Here is a 22,372-nt window from a genome sequence, read left to right as displayed (position 1 = left end):
TTGTATTCGCGGCAGCCTGCGCGTTGTCTAATGCTTTGGGTCAATAGAGTTGGGACTATAGGGGGCCGACCGGCGATTTGAAGGGTTCGATGGGCACATTCGTACGGGGATACCTGCGAGGCACGCATATTTTGTACAAGGAGGGGCGATGTTTTTGTTATACCCTAGTTGTCTTCGTGGGCGCATTAGCGCATGATACCTTGCGAAAAGCCAGCGATTGCAATATACACTTGAATCGACACGATGTCTCTGACGTGGGTGCTGGGCGCAGTGAGTGAAGGCGGTGGAGCCGGTGGGGTCTGGGGGCCGTGCGGGCTATCGATAGCGTGCGGCAAGATCCCTGCCATGTCAAAAAGTTTCGAGGCCGAAAATGTGAAATGTCGCAGCGCAGCGCAGTCAACTAGAAACAACAACGCCCGTCATGTCGCTCGAGGAGAGACTGACCAAGATCCGGGACAGCCCGAAGCTGCAGGGCCAGCAGCACGTATGTCGCGCTTTCCCTTCCCTGCGCCGTTGTAGCCTAACCATTCCAGACGCATGTGCTGCTCTCGGCCATTGAAGACACGCTCCGCCAGCAGAAGTCAGAGTTCACCCCGACGGCCTACTTTGCCGCCCTGCTGTCGCTGCTGGGCCGCCAGATCACCGAGCAGGGCATCGCCAACAAGGAAACCGCGACTGCCACTATCTACCTCCTCGACCTCGTCACCCCCAACGTCCCCGCCCCGCTGCTGCGAAGCAAGTTCACCGACATCCTCACCAACCTCGCCCCCGCCCTCACAGCCCAGGACGCCGATGCGCCGCTCATCCGGTCCTCGATAGGATGTCTAGAGTCGTTGCTGGTCGTGCAGGATGCGCGCGCCTGGGAGCTGCCGCAGACGACCATCAGCCCGCGCAGAGCGGTCGCGGGTCTGCTGCAAATCTCCGTCGACCACAGGCCGAAAGTGCGGAAGAGGGCGCAAGAAGCATTGAAGAAGGTGCTGGCGAACCCGCCGCCGAGCCCTGCGCTGGACCACCCGGCAGCCGACATGTGCGCTGAGACAGCCCAGAAGATGCTCAAGGACATCGCAGCAGAGGCGGCCGCCAAGGCGCGGAAACACAAGGGAAAGAAGGACGTGGACAACAAGGACCCCGACCTGATCCACGCGCTGCAGCTCATCAAGACGATTGCGACGTCGTCTGGTGGCTGGCCGAGCAGCAAGATCGACGTGCTGTGCGAGCTGTTGCTGAACATCTCCAAGTCGACCAACGAGTTCTTGACCATGGCCGCTTTCGAGATTTTCGAGGTCATCTTCGCCGGCATGGCCGACGAACTGGCTTCTGCTAAGCTTCCCAGACTACTCGAGGTCATCTCCGAACTACAGCCCTCCAAGAACGACTCACAGCTGCTTCCCCCGTGGATAGCAGTCATCTCGCGCGGATACGAAGTCTCGGCGCAAATTGAGCCTGAGGAAACATTCATGAAGCTACCCGACCTATTCGTCATGATCGCCGAGTTCCTCACATCTTCGTCGCACAACATTCGCATTTCCGCCTCCGAGTGCCTCATCTCCTTCCTCGTAAACCTCGTACCCGACAGCGTCGTCCTCGAGCCCTCCGTATACGACGAGAAGACACTTGAGAAGGTGGCCAAGATTGCGCAAGACCTGTTGAGCGTCAAATACCAGGCGGCATGGATGGAGGTCTTCAGCGTGCTATCTGCCATGTTTGAGACTCTCAGGTGGCGCTCAGACCCCATTCTGAAGCCTGTGTTGAAGGTGGTTGGAGATCTGAGGGGTAATGACAGCTTTGCAGGCAAGAAGGAGGCGGATTCGGTCATCTCAAGAGCCATTAGCGCAATGGGCCCTGATGTTGTATTGGACATTCTTCCTTTGAACCTACCGCGCCCACCCCCAGGACAAACCGGAAGAGTTTGGATGCTGCCGCTTCTCCGCGATTCAGTCCATAACACCAAGCTGGCGCATTTCAGGACCGAGATGGTGCCGTTGAGTGAGGAACTATATCAGAAGGTTATTGATCACGGCGAGAAAGAGAAGACAATGGAGATCAAAGTGTTCGAGACAGTTGTACAGCAGATTTGGTCGATTCTTCCCGGATACTGCGACCTGCCTTTGGACCTGGTTGAGGCTTTTGACCAGAGCTTCTGTGAAATGCTAGCAAACTTGCTCTACGGCCAGGCTGATTTACGAACGGACGTCTGTCGGGCTCTCCAGAACTTGGTCGATAGCAACAAGGCGATCGTGGAGTTGGAGTCTGACCATGATCTGCTCGCGCAAGCCCGGATATCCAAGGCCGACGCAAAGAAGAACCTTGAGCATCTAGCCGGTTTCGCCAGCAACATGCTCGCAGTCTTGTTCAACGTCTACAGCCAGACTCTGCCGCAGTATCGCGGCACTATCCTCCGGACTATCAACGCTTACCTGAGCATCATACCCGAGCGCGAGCTCATGGAGACCTTCGAACGAGTTGCGTCCAACCTTGAGGCCTCTTTGCCTGAGCCTGGCTCGCAAACTCAAGCTGCTAAGCAGAAGCAAGAAACGGGCCCAAACAAGATGCCGCCAATGAGCCACACCTTGATGGATCTCATCATCACAATCGCCCTGTACCTCCCACGCGATAGTTACCGCTCACTCTTCCGCATGGCCGAAATCATGATCAACAGAGAGAACGAGCCCCAGCTGCAGAAGAAGGCGTACAAGCTCATTCCTCGTCTTGCGGAGTCCGAGATGGGCAAGGAAGCCTTGAAGGAGCGCAACGGTGAATTGCAACAGTTGTTGCTAGGAAGCGCAGAGAAGGCTTCTGCTCCTGCGCGACGCGACAGACTCAACGCGCTGTTCCAAGTCATCGAATCCCTCCCTCAGAGCGATCTGCATTTCATCCCCGCCATTCTCTCCGAGGTAGTAATCTCAGCCAAGGAAACAAACGAGAAGGCGCGAGAGGCAGCTTACAACCTGCTTGTCGCTATGGGTGAGAAGATGGCCGAAGGAGGTCAGGTTGTGCAAGCCAAGGTACCCAACATGCCCGCCGATGCGCCAACTGTTGAGGCCTCGCTTGAAGAGTACTTCACCATGGTGTCGGCCGGTCTAGCTGCCACTACACCGCATATGATCTCTGCATCTATCACCGCCGTCACCCGCATCCTCTACCAGTTCCACGCTCAGATCTCTAAGGAGAGCATTACCCAGCTCTGCGACCTCATGGATATCTTCCTTCAGAACCCCAACCGCGAGATCGTACGCAGTGTTCTCGGCTTCGTCAAGGTCGAGGTTATTACGCTACCAGAATCGCTTGTACGGCCACGTCTCAACACCTTGCTAAAGAGCCTTATGGTCTGGAGTCACGAACACAAGGCGCACTTCAAAGCCAAGGTCAAGCATATCGTCGAAAGAATGGTCCGAAAGTTTGGCGTAGAAGAAGTCGAGCGCGCTACACCTGCCGAAGACCGCAAGCTCATCACCAACATCCGTAAGACACGCGAACAGCGCAAAAAGAAGAAGCAACAAGCTACAGAGGATGGTGAGGAGGTCACCGAAAAGCGAAAGGGCAAGTTTGAGAGCGAGTACGACCAGGCTGTTTACGGTAGTGAAAGCGAAGAGAGCGACGGCGACTCTGAGGACGAATTCGTCAAGAGCCAGAGCAAGCAACAGCGGGGAGGCGCAAAGGGCGGTAACACATACATCATCGAAGACGAGGATGAGCCGCTTGATCTCCTCTCTAAGAACGCTCTTGGTAACATCTCCTCAACGAAACCCCTGCGCCAACGCAAACAGCCACAGAAGATGAACGCCCGCACAAACGAGGATGGCAAGCTCATCATTGGCGACGAGGACGAGGAAGCCCCGACAAAGGGCAAGAAGTCCAAGAAGCACGAAGTACCTGACGAAGACGTCCTCATGGACATCGACGACCAAAACACATCTCTCGAAGCCGGCATCAACGCCTACGTAGACGCCATCCGCGGTCGCGACACCGCCCAGCAAGGTCAGAAAGGCCGTCTCAAGTTCAGCAACAAGCGCACACACGAAGACGACGAAATGGACATGGATGACGACGGCGGCGAAGCAGACTGGCAAGAAGTGCGAAAAGCGAAATCCGGCTCTGGAATGGGTAGGGGTGGTGTGAAGAGCGGCGGCGCCGGCCAAAAGAGCCAGCGGCGTGGTCTGGGACAGGAACGCACAAGGGGCGGTAATGTCAGTGGTGGAGAAGGCAGGGGAGGCAAAGGCAGAGTCGAGAAGATGAGGAGTCCACGTGGTAGAGGCGGTGCTCGTGGTGGTGGTGGGTTTAGAGGGAGGGGGAATGGGCCCAGTGGGAAGTGGAGTGGGCCGAAGTAGGTGGGATAAGAAGATGCATTTACGGTAGTAGTATGGTAAAAAGGGAGAGGCGTTGAGGTGTCGTCACGTTGTTTTATGTAGTCTTGATATCCGAATGAATGTAGATATCCATTTCGCTGCTTCACGAACTCTAGGAAACGACATGGGCGTAAGGTTCTTGCGGTTGCGTACGTAAATTCGGTCATCGGTGATATCGGAGTGCGAAATAATCGTCTTACCGACATTCATGGAGCAGATTAAACGATGGCCCAGCGACACTGAATGTGACTCACGTAGAACATCGTACATCGTTGTGCATGGAGTCGGCGGATCTTGTTGTGTTGCCGACTCGCAGTAAAGTTGGGGCAGGACAGGGTATATCATCAAGTTGTCTACCCCACATTCCGAGCTGTGAGGCGCTACCGCGGGGTCAGCCCTGACAACGTGGTGAAAGCTAATCACACTTGTCTCATTCCATCTCTTTTGAACACAAGCGCTTTGCTTCACTGCTGAGTGTGGGTAAAACACTGTGGAGAAGCGTGTTGTGACTTTGCTGTGGTTGGTGTGTGTCTTGCGTTGCGTTCCCTTTCGGTGTGATCAGTCATCAAATACTGGGATGTGCGTAGTATGTTTACCGTGTACACACCGCTGTCCGGGTCTCATTGGGAGGTATAGCGATATCTGGGTATCTATCGGCAGATGTTGTTGTGGAGAAGGTATGTATGGTGGATCACACGATGGTGTTGGCTATGCTGTGATGGGGTATACCTAGGTAGAGATGGGTATGTATGAATGAGAGATCTACGTGTGGGTAAATGTTTACCTGGTGGCTGTATAAAAGCTGACCTACCGGCTTCTACTGGAAATTCCTCAACATACTGCTGACCGGCCTACTGTTGTGCTTCATACGCAGCTCTCGTCAAACCACAAACCTCTCAACGTCAATATCCAACATGGTGACGACAACCGCCCCAACCCTCTCCCGCAACGACTCTATCATGCCACCCCCCTCTCCTCCTCCCAAACTAGCAACCCAACAAACTAAACTCCCCCGCTTCTCGCTCCCTGCCGGAGCACCAACACCCTACCTCCTCCCATCTCACACAGGCGAACACCTCACCATCCCCGGCACAAAAGCCGTCTTCCGCATCCTCTGCTCCGCCGCCGAAACAAACAACACCATGAGCGTCTTCGGCCAAGACGGCGTCCTATCCGACCCCCCAGGCTTCCACTACCACAACCACGCCCACGACGTCTTCATGTGCACAAAAGGACGGTTGAAGATCTGGGCTGGAGATAAATGCCGCATACTCTACCCGGGAGACTTTGCTTACGTACCGCCGGGCGTGGTGCACCAGCCGCAGTTACTGGATCAAGGACCTAATGAATCGATGGGCCTTGTGACACCGGGGGATTGGGTTGATTTCTTCCGGTTCGTGGGAGAGGATTATGACGGTATGCTGTGTGATGAGTTTGACGATAGGAATACGGGTGCTGTTTTTGGACATAAGATACGTGAGATCAAAGAAAGGTTTGATGTGGTTTTCCAACCGCAGTTTCAGGGCGCAGAGGTGTCGGATTTTGAAGAGAGTGAATGCATGCTTCCAGAAGGCCAGGAAGCGTATTTCCTGAAAGCGAACACAGGGCCGTGTTTCCTACTCGAGCGTGTGCTATCCAGGCCTTTCATCACCATGCAACAGAGCAAAGGGCCGTCGGGCAACTTTGCCATCACGAGTATTGAGTCTGGGAGCGAGTTGAAGAATTCGGTGTTGAGCAAGGGGTTTGTATTCGAGAAGGTACATCAGGTGTACTATGTACTCGATGGGGCGCTTTCGCTCACGGTGGACGGCGAGGCAGGGCATTTGGTTCGGGCGGGTGAGACGGCATTTATACCAGCTGGGACGGAGGTGGCGGTGGAGTTTGTGGATCGCTATGTCAGGTTCTGGTCGTATGCTAGTGGAGATGGGCTGGAGACGTTGATTGCAGAGGCTGGGGGCGCGTTCGAGGGGAAGGTGGTTCCGGATCAGACGAGGAGTGTGGATGTGGAGAAGGTGCGGGAAGTCGCGAAGAAGCTTAGTATGAAGATCAGTATATAGGTGTTATCACAGTTTTGCCTTGTATTTAGCCCAGAAGTCTACGTTGCCTGGATCTTTCGTCGAGCTTCGTTTTGACGACTATCGTAGACTGCAGGGCACCTGTGCAGTTGTTTGTGTACGCGGTGGGAGCGACGCGGAAGGCGCGAACTTGGAGAGCGATCGGCGTGCCGAGGCCCACCACGCGCCCTGCGTCATCGATCGTGGGTGACGCGCCCGCGTTCTTCTCAACTGGAAGGAACCAAGCGTTGCGCACCACAGCCGGGCCAACACCCTACCAAAAGCAACTGCAAGTATGCCGACGCATATACTCAAGAGATACGGAGTGTTGGGGCAAGAACTGCGACCCACTCTTGGGCAGGAACGAGCGTTTGAGAGTCTCACCGCCCGAGCCGTGTTGTCATCGAGCGTCAACGAAGATGACTTTCTCTGATCATCCTCGCTCTTTCGCATAACACACGTCAACATTCTTCTCCCGGGCCACGATGCCTTCGCGGTCGCAATGGGTTGCCTTGACAGCAACCATCGTGGCCGTAGTATCGATCGCGCAGAGCATGTATCCGAATTTGGTTCTCTCTGCGCTCGGCCTAACCACATGCCCTTCATCATGCCGATCAAACATCGAAGTATCTCGATCCAAATATCTTGGCGATGGCTGCGCCGATAAGCCTTACAGTTCGAGCTGGGATAGTTGGTTTCATCCTCAGCGAAGCGATGGCGCGGAGCTCGACCACGGCCTCGGTGCAGGAGCTGTAACAAAAGATTGGAATATCTTGTACCATCTCGGTGGAAATGGGCCATGGGTGGAAAAGATCATCGATGTCGTTGACGGAGGTGTTGCTCCGCCAGAGGGATGCGAGGTGGTGCAGGTTCACATGATGTCTAGGCATGCTGAGCGCTATCCCACGAAGAAAGCGGGTAGAAAGCAGAAAGCAGTCGTTCAGCGCATGAAAGACAGTAACAAGACTTTTGAGGGCAACTTGGCGTTCTTCAATGATTGGGAGCTCTTCTGGTCTTCAGACGATACCCAGCTGGAGCAATTGACAACTACTGGGCCTTTCGCGGGTATACTTTCCTCTTTCACCACCGGCATTCGTCTGCGTACACGTTACCAGCATCTTCTGGAACAAGCTGATTTGACTCCTTCCAATAAGCCTACTACATTCTGGGCCAGCGACTCAAACCGCGTCATCGAGACAGCTAAGCACTTCGCCGCAGGCTTCTTCGGCATCGACTATAGCACTAGCAATACAGCTACTCTTCAGGTCATATCCGAACATTCTTCGATTGGTGCAGATACTCTAACACCTGGACGAACATGCCTGGCCAACAAGAAAGACAAAGCAGAAGGCCAACAGAAGGGCTATCGTCTGATGCACGAGTACAGGGCCACATATATGCCGCCCATTCGCGAGCGACTACTCAGCCAGACAGGTATGAGCCTTGACGACCACGAGATCTACGCTATGCAGGAAATGTGTGGTTTCGAGACGACAGTACGCGGTCGCAGCGACTGGTGTGACGTCTTCACTCGAGACGAGTTTCTCAGCTTTGAATATGCGCGAGACATACTGCATTATTATCGCGCGGGCCCAGGTCAGAAGTACGCCACCAGTATGGGGTGGCTGTGGCTAAATGCTACAACAAACCTGCTACTTGAGGGCCCAAGCGCTGGCCCATTCTTCTTCAGCTTGTGAGTCTTTCTTCGAACCATGGAGACTACAAACCATTGGAGCGAGTAACACTGACTCATGTTAAGTGTCCATGACGGTGACATAGCGCCGCTCATGACTGCGCTCGATGTCATCAATGACCGTGAACACCTTCCCATCACTCACATCGCCCATGATCGGAAATGGCGGAAGTCTCAGGTGTCGCCGATGGGCGGCCGCATCATCTTCGAGCTGCTATCCTGCAAGACCAAGCGCGGATCATCACCTGAGAAGTTCGTCAGACTCAATATCAACGACGGCATTACCGCTATACCGGGTTGCGATAGTGGCCCTGGGAAGAGTTGTCCATTGGCAGATTTTGCCGAGAGAACAAGGAAGAAGGGAGAGGAAGCTGGGAACTTCAACGAGTTGTGTGGGCTGAACGATGATGCTGCGGAATACATCACTTTCTTGCATCAATGACAGACAGGGTGTAGCGCGATGTAGCATCCTTGGAGCTATACAAGCATTTGGAGGCTATGAACTTGCTCTTCAATACTATTAATCATCTGGACTAAGCATACACGTAGCAGAACGGCCCTGCAATCGTGCTCATAGCGTCTTTGATGGTGATTTTCGGTGAACCGACATACCCCACGCTGAGCACGTCGTCAAGAGTGGCATTGCGGCTCGGTGGGTTGTTCAAGAAAGTCATAGTACCCGCGATGCTGTTCTGCCGGCTTTTCAAATCGAGGTTCTGCCATGTCCACCAAACGCGATCGATCATGCCGTGGTGGAAGTAGAATGCCGGGTCTGCTGGGGAGTTGAACCTGCGCTTCAGTCAGTACATGTCTCATGCTAGCGATGGTGAGGCGGCGTGTAGCATACATATCCATTCCAGAGTCACCTCCGATCGTGTAATGTCCTCCGTTGTGAACGCCCATAACCCCTTGAGTGAAGTTCTGCATCTTGTTCTGGAAGCTGAGAATATCAGGGTAGTTCTTGATCAGGTCTACGACCATCTCATCTCGTGTCTCGTTCGACGCTTGTGTGCTGATATCGCGACTTAGGCAGCGAGGATTGTAGCCAAGGCCATCGGCTTGCGGGTTCGGTGGGGCGTCTTTGACTGTCGTTTGGATCGGACCTAGGTTGATCTTCCAGCTGTTTCAATTAGCCAATTGTCAGACCAGTTCAAATTTGACCAACGTACTCTTTGAATGGCCCAGATTTGATGCAGCCTCCGCCGTTCGCTGAATGGAAAGTAACCATGCAGCGCGCTTCGTTTGGGATGCACCAGGATCCTCGTCCAGCAACATATTCGCCGTCACCAGAGATACTGGTCTTGCTTCCGTCGAAAAGAGGTGATGAGAGCGGGTCTTCTGCCCACTTGGACCAGTTGTTGTATGGAAGATAACCTTCGTAGCCACACTCGTCGCGAAGAGCTTGTTCGTAAACCCAGATATAGTAGCGATGCCAACTAAGGAAGTTCCCCTGTTCTATATTAGTCGAACTCAGCTGGTTGTGCATTCTCAATGTACCGTGCCATGAATGCTCATTGTTTGCAGAATGTGCGAGACGATGAAGTCGTCAAATCGACTCTTTGCGCCCGAGGCTATCGCCGCTGGGGTTTTCGCTGGCTTTTTGCCTAGGCATTTGACCGCATCGATATAGTTGAGCTTCTGATCCTCCGATAAAGTAGACCTAAATTTGAGTGAGTCGAGTCACCGCGGGACACGTGTGCCTTCTACTTGCCATTCTCGTCGGACGGCAACATTGTCCAACGTGCATTTTTCTGCGGCTGGGTAGCCATTTTGAGCCACGTTAGACGTAAGCTTCGCGAGTGCTTCAACAGCTAATGCATCGTTCTCTACAAGGCTGGCACCGACGCCGCCATACAATATTGCCGTTGCCAAGGTCGAGACCTTCATGTTGACGGGAGGGGAACAGAAATGGGTAGTAGTGGATATGTTCTGATTACATATACTTATACATGCGTGCCGTGCCGTTCCCACTGTCTGTAGTTCAACATTTCGAATGCAGCTCTCGCCATGGAGGCTACTTCCATGCACGTATTTCTTACTTTAGCCGTTAGCTACTACGAAGGATGAGCCAAGAAGCAATAAACGACCACTCTCAACGGCGAGCCTAGTGCTTCGGTGGCGTTTTCTCACGAACTATTCGAGGATGATAGCGCGTGCGGGTAGTCGGGTGCAGGGAATGTCCCGTCGGTTGGCGTTGCGGGAGAGCAATATACAAACACGAGGTTCCAACGTCGTAATGCTTCGCGGTCTGATCACTTCAGGCGCTTCTCATGCCAACAGTGAGACCAATCCCGTACTGTGCGTTTCGTGACTGCACAAGCATTAGCAACGAATTTCTTCATGTCCAGTTTGCTGCGCCGCATGCACGCAGAATGCAAGCCAAGATCTGGGATTGCAGGACCTGGCGCCAATCTGCAGGGGATGCGGCAAATTTCAATTCCGGGTAGGAAGCGACGAGCACGCTTGTGGTAGGCATCACGCTCTTGTAACGCGTATCTCGACGACATCATACTTAGTCCAGTGTGGAGTACGAACCATATATTCATGTGTGGCAGATCATCGGCTAAGTCGACGCGTCGTGAAGAGGAGCCCTGGAGCTCGCGGTGATCTCGAAGGGCTGATGGGGTCTTGGCATCATGTGACACACCTGCCCGAACTCCCGAGGTCGTCATCGGATTCCGGTTTCTCTCATTCGACATGGGCACATCACCACTCGAGGTCGAACATTAGAAAGGCTCATATGCAACTCGATTGCTACCAGCAGCCATGCAGATATGACAGCGAAGCTCTACCTAACAAAAGCGCCGCCTCCACTCGCGCCCAGCTGATTACCCGTCATCCAGCCACTCTCTGGCAAGCACGCGATACCAACGATACCTGCCACCTCCTCGAGCGTACCGGGCCTACCACCGATCTCGCCAGCCAATCTCAACATGTCCTCGCTGTCTACACCAGGTCTCTCCTTCGCCAACGGAATCAAAGCGTTGTACATCTTCAGCGCCTCCCTTGGCGCCTCGGGCAATCCGTTCAAGAGACCGGTGTCCATGGGACCAGGGCTCACACTGTTAACAGTCGCGCGTTCAGCAAGCTCGCGCGCCCACACACGCGTCATGGCCTCGATGGCTCCCTTGGTGCCAGCATAGGATGTCTGTTGGATCAGACCCCACGTCGTAGTCGCGGATGAGATGTTGACGATCCTACCAGACCTATCGTGAGGAAGGTAGGGAAACGCAGCTTTGATAAGCAGCGCAGGAGCTTTGCAATTGATGTTGAACGTCTGGTCCCAGAGTTCTGGATCGAGCTCCTGGATGGGCTGCGCATTCACGACAGCGGCATTGTTGATCAGGATGTCGATCTGGAACGAAGGGGTGGCCGCTGGGTTGGTGAAGTGAGCCTTTGCCGCATTGACAATGGTTTGCGGGGCGGAAGGGTCAAGGAGATCGGCGCGTACGGGGAGCGCGTTGATCTTGTAGGTCGTGGAGAGATGGTTTGCTAAGTCAGTCGCGATCTTATCGGACGCCGATGTTGCGTAGTTGATCACAACATTAGCTCCGCGCGAGGCGAAGTAGGTGGCAAGTGTGGCGCCGAAGCCTAGTTGCACGTCAGTTACTAATCAAGTGGAACGTCGTTACATCGCCATGGTCGAGGACTATGAGCTGGTGGCAAAACATACTTCGCGAAGAACCGGTAATAATGGCAAGTTTGCCTTCAAAGACTCTGGGTGCTGACATTTTGGAAATTGCTACGTGCTGAGGTATGTTGAAACCTGGGTAGGAGACCTGTACATGTATCTATGGAAGTAGTCGTGACAACGCCCACCGCTTGCACGGCAGAGGCGTCGCGGGGAACCCTTGACTATGTAAAACATCCAGGATCCGTCGAGGAATGTCTAGCGGTGGAGACCGTTATTTCGTGCTGTGGGTCTCGATATAAATCCTCCGAAGTAGCTCCATCTTGTGCCGACGCATACACCGAGCATTGACAGACCGTATTCCTCACGCCATGTTATGAGGATAGTCATAACTGACACACATATAGTTGATATCCCCCTTTCTCTCCTTATACCAGATGTCCAAGTTCTTGGTTGATATCTAGGTGCTTTTGGACTACCTCATCTCTGGTCGAGATCCGAGTGTATGGATTCAATACGACACTCCTGCATGCTCCACGCCCCCGCACGCACAGTACGCGGCGATGTACCAATCCTTGTGCAGAAGAGGGTCTTGAAACAGGATTCGCGCGCAGACGTAGCAGGTTGTACTACTCCACCGCTTTGCACAAGACCGAGAGTCTGGACTCGAGCTTGGAGATATATCGGCGCATGTGAAGGTCATACGTAAGACTGTCTGCCATCTTTGCAACTATACCGAAGGACACAACAGTAATCACGATAGCCACCTAGGTACGCTAATGTCAACAGCGTTTGAGCGAACAGGCCTTCTGAAGCGGACATTAGCTTTACCGGAACATGCGATCCTTCCCAAGGGTCGTCGTCCCGCGCATCAACAGCTCCCAAGAGCATCGGACATATAACGAACCGGGAACTACTGCAGACGGGTAACAGTGCCGGCACTAGCAAGCCTGTGCCGCTTCGCCTCCCCGTTACCGTTGTCAATCCTAAACTCGTACGGCTTCATCCGGGCGAACCCTACATGGTTGGCGCCGAGAGCTTTTGTGGCCTACGGATCGAGCTGGGATGGGAAAGAAAGCTCGTGGACGAGAGCCATACTGTTGGGATCGTGGCGCTCCTTTTTACCAGCCTTTCGTTGCGTATTCTTATTTTCTTGCATGCCCGGTGCTTGCACTGTGTGGATTGGTGAACTCTATTGTTACTTTCTTCTTCGTGCGATTTGACTGTTGCGCTTGAGTGTATACAGAGTAGACTCGTCGAAAGTCTGATTGCCGCCATGGCGCCACCGACTTCTTACCATATGGCCCTATCGGTCTTGGTTCCTTTGCCGTTTGTCATTATTTCGACCATCTTGCGATTTTGGATTCGTACCAAGAGGAAGGCATGGGGACCAGATGACTGGGCTATGCTCATCAACTTGGTAAGTTTTGTACACATCCACAATCGGAATCTTACTGACATGGACCCAGCCGGTCTGGACGGTGGCCACAGTTTCCACACTCGGTATGGCTTGGAGTGGCGTTGGACAGTATGATGGCTCGTTGACCGCGTCTCAATACTCCATGTCCTTGAAGGTATGTAACCATCGATCTCCTGCGCCTCTGAGTCGTTTGAGAGGAAATACTGACGAGGAGCAGTGGTTCTACGTCTTCCAGGAGCCATGGTGCTTCACTCTCGTCGCGATCAAATGTAGCATCGGCTTCGCCTTGATCCGCATCGCGAACCGCAAGAAATGGATCGAGATGGTCATCTACACCTGTATGATATCATGTTTCGTCGTCATGGGCGGTACGGGAATGTATCTCTTCTTCCAATGTAGGCCAGTACAGTACGTCTTCAGGCCCTTCCCCTTTCAGAGTACCCATAATTAACTCCGGAAACAGGAAGAACTGGTATCCCACGATGGACGGTGAATGCAATGGCCGCAACATCCAGACAGTACTGTCATACGCCGTAGCTGTGGTGTCCATCTCAACAGACTGGATCTTTGCGACTCTCCCCATCTTCCTCCTCTGGGACGTCCAACTCGACTGGCGCGTTAAGATCTCTGTAATGTCCATGCTCGGCCTGGGAATCTTGTAAGCCAACCCATAGCCCTGTACCAAAGACGAAGCCCTGACCACTAACACATACAACAGCGCATCCATCGCCCCCATCGTGCGTCTCAAGTTCCTCATCGGCCTGAACGACCCAACCCGACTCCTCCAGAACCTCGGCGAAATCCTCGCTTGGGCCTGCGCAGAAATGAACGTCGGCATGTTCGTCGCCAACCTACCCGCCTGCCGCCCTCTACTCACAAACTTCATCTCGCACTTCTCATCCTGGTCAGGAAGCCACTCAAACCCTTCCGGCGGCTACTCGAAGAAGCAAAACCCTCGGGGATCCATCCGCGCCGGTCCAGGTTCAAAGCAGTGGATGGAGCTTAACGAGCGACCGGAGAACCACTCGCATTCGGGTAGCAAGCCCAAGAGTGTGGGCGTGGAAACGAAGATCTATGGCGATTTGGATGAGTACAGCAACACGAGCCTGGAACATGTTGATGGCGACCAGAAGCGTGGTGGACAGCGGCCGAGCGGTGATGGCTTGCAGGTCAGTGTACAAAAGGACTTCAGAGTGGAGATTAGTGACAGGAAGCAGTTGACGGCGTTGCCTAGGGTGCCGTTGGAGACTGTTTGAATCGGCGATTGTCAGCGTGATACTGGAGTTGTAGATGCTGTATACGTCATGTAGATCATGATCGCAATGAGCAGGGCTTCACATATGTTCCTCTTCCGCTTTTATTAGTAAAAAGTTGTTCCAATCTCAATATCCATGCTTTTGCAACTCCGCCTCAGTATATTCCCACAACTTCTTCCTCAGCCCCTCGTCTCTCGCGAATGAACTGCCAGAGCTCTTCTTGCCCACCGGCATGTAATATGCTCCACTCTCCAGCTCGTCCTTTGCGGTTGTAGCACACCAAGTTGTGTTCAGCGCGCCTCCTTCCGGACCTTGGTAGTGACCCGGCAGTATCATGCCGATGATGCCGTAGATGTACAGGCCAACCTTCATGAATATGTTTGTGCGGAGGTTGTCGAAGAGATCCGTCAAAATGACACCGGGGTGCAGGGAGACGGATGTTATGGTAGGGTACTCTAGCGCGAGGGAGCGAGCGAAGAGTATGTTCGCCAACTTCGAGGAGCCGTAGCGACGCCAGGTACTCTCCTTCTCGAGCGCTTGCTGGTCGAACTCAATGCCCTTTGATACTGGCATCTGGTGGCCCATACTGCTCAGATTCACAATTCTGACATCTGAACCGGGTTGTTTCGCCGTGTCCAGCATCGTCGGGATAAGGAGCTTCGTGAGCAGCGCGTGGCCCATGTGGTTCGTGCCGAATTGTATCTCGTATCCTTCCTTAGTGGTGCTGTACGGTGGCGCCATGATACCGGCATTGTTGATCAAGATATCGAGGCGCGATTCCTGGCTCTTGAACGTCGATGCTGCGTCGGCAATGGACGAGAAAGACGTCAGGTCGAGCGGGAGAAATACGATCTCGCAGGCATTTGGCACGCTATTCTTGATGTCGGAGATGGCATCGCGGGCTTTGGATTCGGTACGAGCGGCGAGATAGATGCGCGTGGGGTTGTGGGCAGCGAGGTATGCGATGGTCTGTTTGCCTAAGCCGGCGTTGCCTGCCTGTGTGTCAGTCGTATGCTACAGTCGCTCATGCTCGGGAATAGGGGATACTCACCACCGGTGACGAGAATGACCTTCCCATCCAGACTGCCAATGTCCTTAGCAGGGTCGAATGACTTTCCCATGTTGCTGGTCTTTTGTGGTCGCGGATTATGGATGTCGTAAAGCTGCGTGCGCGCAATGAGAGGGGGGGGGGAGACTGTTTGCGATATGGCGCAAGATATAGCAGGTACTCGTCAACGTCGGCGCGAAGTGCTTCTCTCGTCGTGGTTGTTGACGCAAGCAGAATACTGTCGCAATCCCGCGCACATCCTGTTGGCCGTCAAGCCATCTTTAGCTTGCGGTGCGGTCCGTCCACGGGGGTTCGTGGTCGGATGCCGAGGTTGGAAACGCGCTATGACGTCTTCCATTGCATGTGAACGCGTCTCCTGTAACGCTTCGGAAACGGTATTGAAGTCCGGACGCGATGTGCATTCTGTGATGCTAGAGGTGGATGGATGCTACGTACGATGCAGAATTTGTGGTTGTGAGAAAGTCGTCGAAGTGGCGCTGCCAATTCGCGCTTACGGCTTACTTGCATGAATCCTACGGCGTGAGGGAACCAAAGCTGGACGGCACACTGTTCTCAAATGGGGTATCATTATGCTTAATTACAATATATAGCTGAAAATGCTTTTGCGCTTCGCTGATGCGAGCCCCACGCTTTAGGAAGGGTAACACTAAATTCAACGTTTCGGACCGGAGAGCCCTGCTCTAGGATTGTTTCTGAACCTCTCATAAGGATTGTTCGCACGCGCATAATCCTCATCAAGATCGAGATCATGTATCACTATCGGCTTTCGTTGCGTTGGTTTGGGTGCTGTCGCAGCTGTAGCTGGATGTTGCTTTGCTGGAGCCGTTTTTGCCTTGAAAGAAGACAAAAGGTTCTGTCGTTCCTCTTCAAGCTCATCATCGCTGGTTAGATCAATGACTCCATCGTACTGAGCAGGTGTTGGGCGCGTAACGCTTTTCCGCTTCGTGCCACTTGGTTGTGACGCTGGGATAGTTGAAGCCGAGGTTGGGATAGTTGGTGATGGAGCTGCGGAAGAAGCCCCTTGTTGAGTTTGACCAAGCTGCCGAGACTGCATCCGTGGAGATGCAGAGGCGATAACGCCTTCCCATTGCGCATCCGTATGAGTGGGTGCGAATGCTCCTCTACTCGTCGGATGAGCTTGGGTCACGCTTGAGGGTCGGGATGACGTTTGCGTGCCGTTCTGCAAACTTTGATTTGCGTGAGGAGCTTGTCGTGTAGTTGTATAAGAGGTCCTAGGCGGCTGCATTTGCGCTACCGGCGCAGGGTGGTTCCTAGAGTCAGGCACACGGGCTTGCTGGATCTGGGGAGGTGTGTGCTCCGGTGTGAAAGGTGTATGAGTAGCGTATAGTTGTGTCATGGGTAAGCGAGACTGGTGATATGCTTGCGCAGGTGCGTTCGACAAATTTGGAATATAATAGTCGGGATAGTCGGCTTGAGGAGGTTCAGGCCTAGGGTCGGAGGGCGAAGTATGTGTAGGATCGTTTCGAGACTGTCGCGGTGGTATGCTTTGTTCTACATCACCTCTAGCTGCCGGCGCAGAGCTCGGTACAGCTTGATTTCCATGTCCATTTCCTGGTCTCTGAAAAGTTTGGTGCGGTGGTCCTGACGTCGTGCGTATTGGCCCAGTTTGTGGCGAGTTGTTCAAGGCTGGATTCAGCTGTAGCGCTTCGCCTGCACGCCATAGACGTGGCGAAGCAGAAGTTGCGCTGACAGGTGATGGTTGTTGAGAACCAAAATCTGTAAAAATGCTACCCAGTATGGGAGATCCTGTCGGTGCCGCAGCTGTGCGCACTCGCTCCGAAGGAGCATTCCTTGCAGTGGCGACTTGTGATGGTCCGTTTATGTCATATACGGGACTATTGACTTCTGCTTGAGCGTTTGATGGCCCGGGATCAGTCCGCTGTCGCTTCGGTGCTGTGGGGATAGGTTGTGTCTCCTCCCTTGCGATGATCATCGAATCGCGTGGTGGCAATATGGACAGCGGCTTGTCCAGGGGTGCTACCCTTTTCCTCGAAACGGCGGAAGTGGGAGATGATAGTGTTTTCGTTCTTGAAGTAGACGGCGTCGGCTTTGGAGCCTCTGCCGGTTGGTTACGGTCTATCGTAGTGCCATCCACCGCACCTCGAATTCCCTCCAGGTTTTCTATAAAGTCCCAGGCAAACTTCCACATTGGCGCAGACAATCGAAGGTCCTTAAAGTGCTCGCGAAAGGCTTCTCGGAGCGCTCTGATATCGCCTAGCAATAGTTCATTGTTGCGCGTTTCCGAATACATAGAGATAAGGACGGTGACGGCCACCATTTCGATGGGCGCAAAGGTTTGTACACCACTCAAATGCCTGTTGGCATTCGTGAAAGTGTCGGGATCTAAGGCAATAAGGTCTTTGAAGGTGGTCCAGACGCTTGCGAGATGTGACTTGAGCGCATCGTCTACAGCGCCGGTGTTGTTCAGCAACTTTGGGATTAAACTCTGGCTTGTCCTCAGCACTGGAATGCCAGTTGCAGGAGTCGGATGCTGTACTTCCAGAATTTGGCTGAAGCAAGACAGAGTGAGTTGGAAGTCCTTCGCTCGAGCTCGATCCTTCATCAAGTCGTAGATCATAGGGAAGTCTTCCACGAAAAGCTTCGCTAGTTCTTGCCATGGGCCTTGTTTCGCGCGCATCCTCTCAGCTAAAGTGAGCTGCACACCCATTTGGACCCTAGCGAAAAGGTCTTCTTCTTGTACTGGCGTAAGCTCTGCGAACTGAAAGGCCACAAAGTCTTTTTCCAAGAACGACTTTTGAATGTCCGAAGGAAGCACCTTTTTGCGTTTATTGCTAGGCGTCTCACAGAACCACCTTGCACTGTCAGTGCACCATCGAGGGTCGTTAACAAAACTGGAATGCTTACCACTTTTCGCCTTTGTGATCATGGCAAGGAATCATACCTTTGACGAATGCCCTGACAGAGGAAAGCCGTTGCTTTCCGTCCACGCAGACAAGAACGTCACGTGGTATACCATCTGTTACATTAATCCGTTTCTTATTCAGAATAATGGGTGGGATGTAGTAGTTTTCTACGCGAACATTAGCAGCCTGAGAGGTCGATTATGTTAGGAGAGCCTCAAGGACATCATACCCATCAGAGAATTAATCAGACCCGTCATGCGATCGGCTATTGCTATTAGCACGTCGGCGACAATCAAGTTGGGCGTTTTTACCTGTCCAGACAACCTCACGTTGATATTCCGGGTCGACATCGATCGCACCGCTCTCCAGTTCCTCTGGCCGCTGTCAGTAGAAGATCCTCTTGTCATAGTCGGCCAGTCTTTCACTCACTTATCAGACTTCCCAAACTTCGCATGTGGACATTGGGCTGCGGCAGCTTTGGTCGTGGTTTGTACTCGTACCCATCGTCGCTGTCGCTTTCTGCGAAGATGTCGTCATTGCCGTCCTCGTCTTTGACAGCAGACTGCACTGCAATGCTGTCGCTGTTTGGTTGTTTGGCAGCGCCGCGATGGGTGTTGCTGACTTCCATGCCCTTGCGGACCCCAGGCATGCTGGGGTGAGCGGTGTCGAATCAGGAAGTAGGTATACTATGTTGCATTGACTAGGTAGTTTTGGATCAAGCTTATGTCAGCTTGCACTAAGCTCTTTGAACCTTAGCTAGACCTAGACTAGCTGCAATTTCACTTTCACCTTAACTACTCAAAAGACCTAGGGTTTTCTTAGAAGAGAAGTGCAAAGTGCAATAAAAAGTTGAATTTATATGCAAACATTCTAGCGGCTTGGCTGCAGCACTCGGTCATGGACAATCCTAGTCTAGAATCTTCTGCATAACTGCAAGCAGACAAGTTAGCAGGCTACATGCATCAGCGAGAAATTGCTGTTGCGAACAACCAATCATCACACGTCGCGCAACGCACTGGTCATTCAACGAGCACTTCACGAGCACTTCACAATATGCGCATCATCCTCCTGCATTCACGACTATGACTCAACGTTTCAACATAATCTTGATGTATTATCATAGATGCGACACTATTGTCTGCTAGTTCTCTGTTCCCCATCAATCGCCGATGCTCATCGCCCTGTGAGAACCTGTAATATGGACGGCGAACGCCACCAGGCGGGAAGATACATGAGAAACATAGGCTAAACAGCAGCCTGTATATGTCCATCCATCTGACTCGATGTAGTGCCAGGTCACTCAGTCATCATAGAGTGAGTCATGGTCATCCTCTTGAGCAGCATGGCCAGCGGCGAACTGCTCCTGGAAGTGACCCTCTTGTTCCTCCATCGCGTCGTGCTCTTGCATATCCTGGTCTTCCGCTTCCGGCTGCCGTGCAACATCTTGAGCATCCGCCACCTCCTCGTCTTCGGTCAGATCGTCATCCTCTTGAGCACCGTCCCTGTCAGATTCTTCAGCGTCGCTGAGCTCAACGACCTGCATTTCCTTGGCCTTTCTGGAGAGTTTGAGGTTGATTTCGCCCAAGTGCTGCAGCTGCTGAATGTCGAGCATTCCCTTGGAGCCAAGCCCGAGCACCATCATGAAGCCTTGGCAAGCGATCATCTTGGTGTTGTCCGCGGGTGGAAGAAGTTCCTCAAAGGCGATGTCCTCAATATCAGCGGCGGCTTCCGCTTGAAGCACGTCGGACTCGTGCTCTAGGTCTGCTTGAGCCCGCCTGCGCTTCTCAACGATACGTTCCTGGATGAAAGTAATGAAGTTTCCACCTTCTGTCGACAAGGCCTCGCGGACGCGTGCTGATGGTTCTTGAACTGCTGGCTCAGGAAAGTCGGAGCTGAGACCTGGTAGGCCAAATTCGTCGCCACCGTACTCGACATCGCTCGTGAGATTCTTGAATCCCTCAAGAGCAAGGGGCTGTCCGCGACCTTTTGAGGGAGAAGCAGAGACGAAGCGGCTTCCCGGTCTGCTCTGGTCAGCGGAGCCTATCATACCAGCGCGTCCGCTTCGAGGAACGACTGAAGAGCCTCTGATAGAAGCGCTGATGTTCCATGGCATCGCTGAGAAGATCTGTTGATCGTCAAGTGCGGAGACACCCTCGCGCGGTAGCTCGACGGCGATGTCGTCTTCACCAAACATAGGAATGTCTTCGTTGTCAGCCGAGCGACCGACCTCAGGCTCGCCGGTCCTCTGACGCACACGGCGAGATTCTTCCTGAGTCGCATCATCGATACCACTGTCGCGGTCATGTTTCGCTCCGCTAGCCTTGTTGCGAGTGAAGCCCATGATCGTCTCGAAGAAGTTGTCACCAATGAACATGTCGAACGGATGAGGAACGTAGCCGCCCAAGACACGTTCACCAATACCGCCGATGCCAGCGCCCCAAACATAGTGCTCGGCATTCTTCTTGGCCTGAGCAGCAGCACGTTTCTGGATTTTCTGCCGAGCTGCTGCTTTCATGTTCTGACGGTAGTTCCTCTGCCAACTAGCAAGCTCTTTGTTGGGAAGCTCTATAGCTGCATCGATAGGAAGAGTACGTGGAACCCGACGCCGGCGCATGGGTGCGGCGAGCGAATCGGATGACTCGATGACTTCTGAATGTTGACTGGACTGTTGCGGACCGTCTGATGAAAGTGCTCCGCCTTCGATAGGATCGTCGTCGTAGGTCGGGAAGCCGATGTCTGCTTGATCACCGGGGAACTGATAAATGTCAATTGTCATTCTGAAAGACACCGGTAGTAGATGGGAGATGTGTTAAGAATGAAAGGTAGAAGCACTGAAGATGCAAACAAGATTACGGAAAGATACAGCCAGCAAACACCAGTTGAGGAAGCCCTAAACGACCGACTAATTGGGCTTGAGTGATAAAGGTGAGATAGTGCAATGCCGTGTCCTGAGCGTCGAGTGAGGGAAGCAAGCCTCCCCGCAAGACGGATGGCTGATATTGCAGTGCAAAAAGACGTGAGAGAACGCAGCAAAACTCACCTGATCGCCGACCTGCTGTCCATCCTCATGTTCCTTGCGAACCCGCGCACTGGCCCCAGCATCGCTGGACATTTTCGCACCTGCGGTCCTAGCTGGCGTGCTAGGCATTTTTCGCCGTGGTGGCAACTGGATGATCTCGCCACTGTCTGCGATCATGAAGTCTGGGTCTTCAAGCTGGATCGTATCGCCAGTGCCCATGGCACTTGGTCCGCCAACACTGCCTACTCCATCGTCGCCTTCGAGTCTGAACTCGGCCGCCATCACGGGAGATGAAGAAGGCAAGATGAGCCCACCGATGCCATCGGCATGGGAAGAGGACCGTGCTTGCTGAGAGCTGAAGGGTGTGAGCGTCTGGGAGTCGCCGGACCGCGCAATGTCGAGGTTGAAGTTTTGGTTTAGTTCCGCGAGGAAGTCTGGGGGAGGGAGCGCGAGCTCGGGTAGGAAGGAAGGGTCATCTTCGAGTATGAGCTGCTCGGGCCTAGATAGATTCTGTGAGCAGAGCGACCTTGTTATAAGGTTGATGCCAGCCTACCTAGCTTTGCCAGCGTCTGGATCGAGTGCGGTATGCTTCACGGTCCGCAGCATCACTAGCAGGGCGTTTCGCGCACTCTCCGCATCTGAAAGGATGTATCCACATTGTTGTAGGTATACACGCGATACGCCATACCTGCATGCGTCAGTAGTCTATAGCTCGGACAAGGTATGGAAGCGCAGCGTACATCAAATTGCCCTGTAGCCGTAGAGCCATGGGCGCTACAGGATCGACAATGGTCTGACATGCTTTCTGTACATCGACATCGAAGATCTGTTTGCGGCCGATTCGTTTGTGGGTGGTCGCGACGAGCCTGCCACTTCGGTCAGTACAGGGCAGGGGCGACTGGACGCCTTCTAACATACCACACGGTTGCCACACCGTATTTGCGCGACGTGAGCACTACGAGTGTTGGTCAAATCGTTCCAAGCTGCAGTCTCGGTTTG

At 53.4% G+C, this 22,372-nt stretch overlaps 9 protein-coding genes across 9 annotated transcripts; 4 read left to right on the top strand and 5 right to left on the bottom strand.

Annotated features, from left to right (window-relative positions):
* Positions 1 to 421: 421 nt before the first annotated feature.
* Positions 422 to 4,328, top strand: J4E84_001724 (uncharacterized protein; the record flags this gene model as incomplete). The annotated part of the gene is made up of 2 exons (XM_049384354.1): positions 422 to 484; positions 534 to 4,328. 2 exons carry the CDS (start codon positions 422 to 424, stop codon positions 4,326 to 4,328), a joined length of 3,858 nt encoding a protein of 1,285 aa, XP_049247710.1.
* Positions 4,329 to 5,260: 932 nt separating this feature from the next.
* Positions 5,261 to 6,403, top strand: J4E84_001723 (uncharacterized protein; the record flags this gene model as incomplete). Its single annotated transcript, XM_049384353.1, has 1 exon — positions 5,261 to 6,403. The coding sequence occupies one exon, from the start codon at positions 5,261 to 5,263 to the stop codon at positions 6,401 to 6,403; it is 1,143 nt and encodes a 380-aa protein (XP_049247709.1).
* An 875-nt stretch (positions 6,404 to 7,278) lies between these two features.
* J4E84_001722 (uncharacterized protein) lies at positions 7,279 to 8,535 on the top strand (the record flags this gene model as incomplete). The annotated part of the gene is made up of 2 exons (XM_049384352.1): positions 7,279 to 8,093; positions 8,160 to 8,535. 2 exons carry the CDS (start codon positions 7,279 to 7,281, stop codon positions 8,533 to 8,535), a joined length of 1,191 nt encoding a protein of 396 aa, XP_049247708.1.
* A 91-nt stretch (positions 8,536 to 8,626) lies between these two features.
* J4E84_001721 (uncharacterized protein) lies at positions 8,627 to 9,980 on the bottom strand (the record flags this gene model as incomplete). The annotated part of the gene is made up of 5 exons (XM_049384351.1): positions 8,627 to 8,882; positions 8,941 to 9,213; positions 9,263 to 9,543; positions 9,591 to 9,753; positions 9,805 to 9,980. The coding sequence occupies 5 exons, from the start codon at positions 9,978 to 9,980 to the stop codon at positions 8,627 to 8,629; spliced, it is 1,149 nt and encodes a 382-aa protein (XP_049247707.1).
* Positions 9,981 to 10,881: 901 nt separating this feature from the next.
* On the bottom strand, positions 10,882 to 11,824 carry J4E84_001720 (uncharacterized protein; the record flags this gene model as incomplete). The annotated part of the gene is made up of 2 exons (XM_049384350.1): positions 10,882 to 11,684; positions 11,767 to 11,824. The coding sequence occupies 2 exons, from the start codon at positions 11,822 to 11,824 to the stop codon at positions 10,882 to 10,884; spliced, it is 861 nt and encodes a 286-aa protein (XP_049247706.1).
* A 1,802-nt stretch (positions 11,825 to 13,626) lies between these two features.
* J4E84_001719 (uncharacterized protein) lies at positions 13,627 to 14,400 on the top strand (the record flags this gene model as incomplete). The annotated part of the gene is made up of 2 exons (XM_049384349.1): positions 13,627 to 13,802; positions 13,863 to 14,400. 2 exons carry the CDS (start codon positions 13,627 to 13,629, stop codon positions 14,398 to 14,400), a joined length of 714 nt encoding a protein of 237 aa, XP_049247705.1.
* Positions 14,401 to 14,526: 126 nt separating this feature from the next.
* On the bottom strand, positions 14,527 to 15,521 carry J4E84_001718 (uncharacterized protein; the record flags this gene model as incomplete). The annotated part of the gene is made up of 2 exons (XM_049384348.1): positions 14,527 to 15,392; positions 15,452 to 15,521. The coding sequence occupies 2 exons, from the start codon at positions 15,519 to 15,521 to the stop codon at positions 14,527 to 14,529; spliced, it is 936 nt and encodes a 311-aa protein (XP_049247704.1).
* Positions 15,522 to 17,361: 1,840 nt separating this feature from the next.
* Positions 17,362 to 19,003, bottom strand: J4E84_001717 (uncharacterized protein; the record flags this gene model as incomplete). Its single annotated transcript, XM_049384347.1, has 7 exons — positions 17,362 to 17,546; positions 17,591 to 17,936; positions 17,988 to 18,303; positions 18,356 to 18,521; positions 18,584 to 18,619; positions 18,666 to 18,728; positions 18,784 to 19,003. 7 exons carry the CDS (start codon positions 19,001 to 19,003, stop codon positions 17,362 to 17,364), a joined length of 1,332 nt encoding a protein of 443 aa, XP_049247703.1.
* A 651-nt stretch (positions 19,004 to 19,654) lies between these two features.
* On the bottom strand, positions 19,655 to 22,142 carry J4E84_001716 (uncharacterized protein; the record flags this gene model as incomplete). Its single annotated transcript, XM_049384346.1, has 4 exons — positions 19,655 to 21,109; positions 21,395 to 21,872; positions 21,927 to 22,061; positions 22,114 to 22,142. 4 exons carry the CDS (start codon positions 22,140 to 22,142, stop codon positions 19,655 to 19,657), a joined length of 2,097 nt encoding a protein of 698 aa, XP_049247702.1.
* Between the last annotated feature and the right edge of the window lie 230 nt (positions 22,143 to 22,372).

Source organism: Alternaria hordeiaustralica (assembly GCF_023758085.1).
Source record: "Alternaria hordeiaustralica strain BMP 2776 chromosome Unknown scaffold_2, whole genome shotgun sequence".
Taxonomy (NCBI): domain Eukaryota; kingdom Fungi; phylum Ascomycota; class Dothideomycetes; order Pleosporales; family Pleosporaceae; genus Alternaria; species Alternaria hordeiaustralica.
The sequence above is the reverse complement of the archived record's forward strand: the minus strand, read 5'-3'. Positions and strand labels throughout refer to the sequence as shown.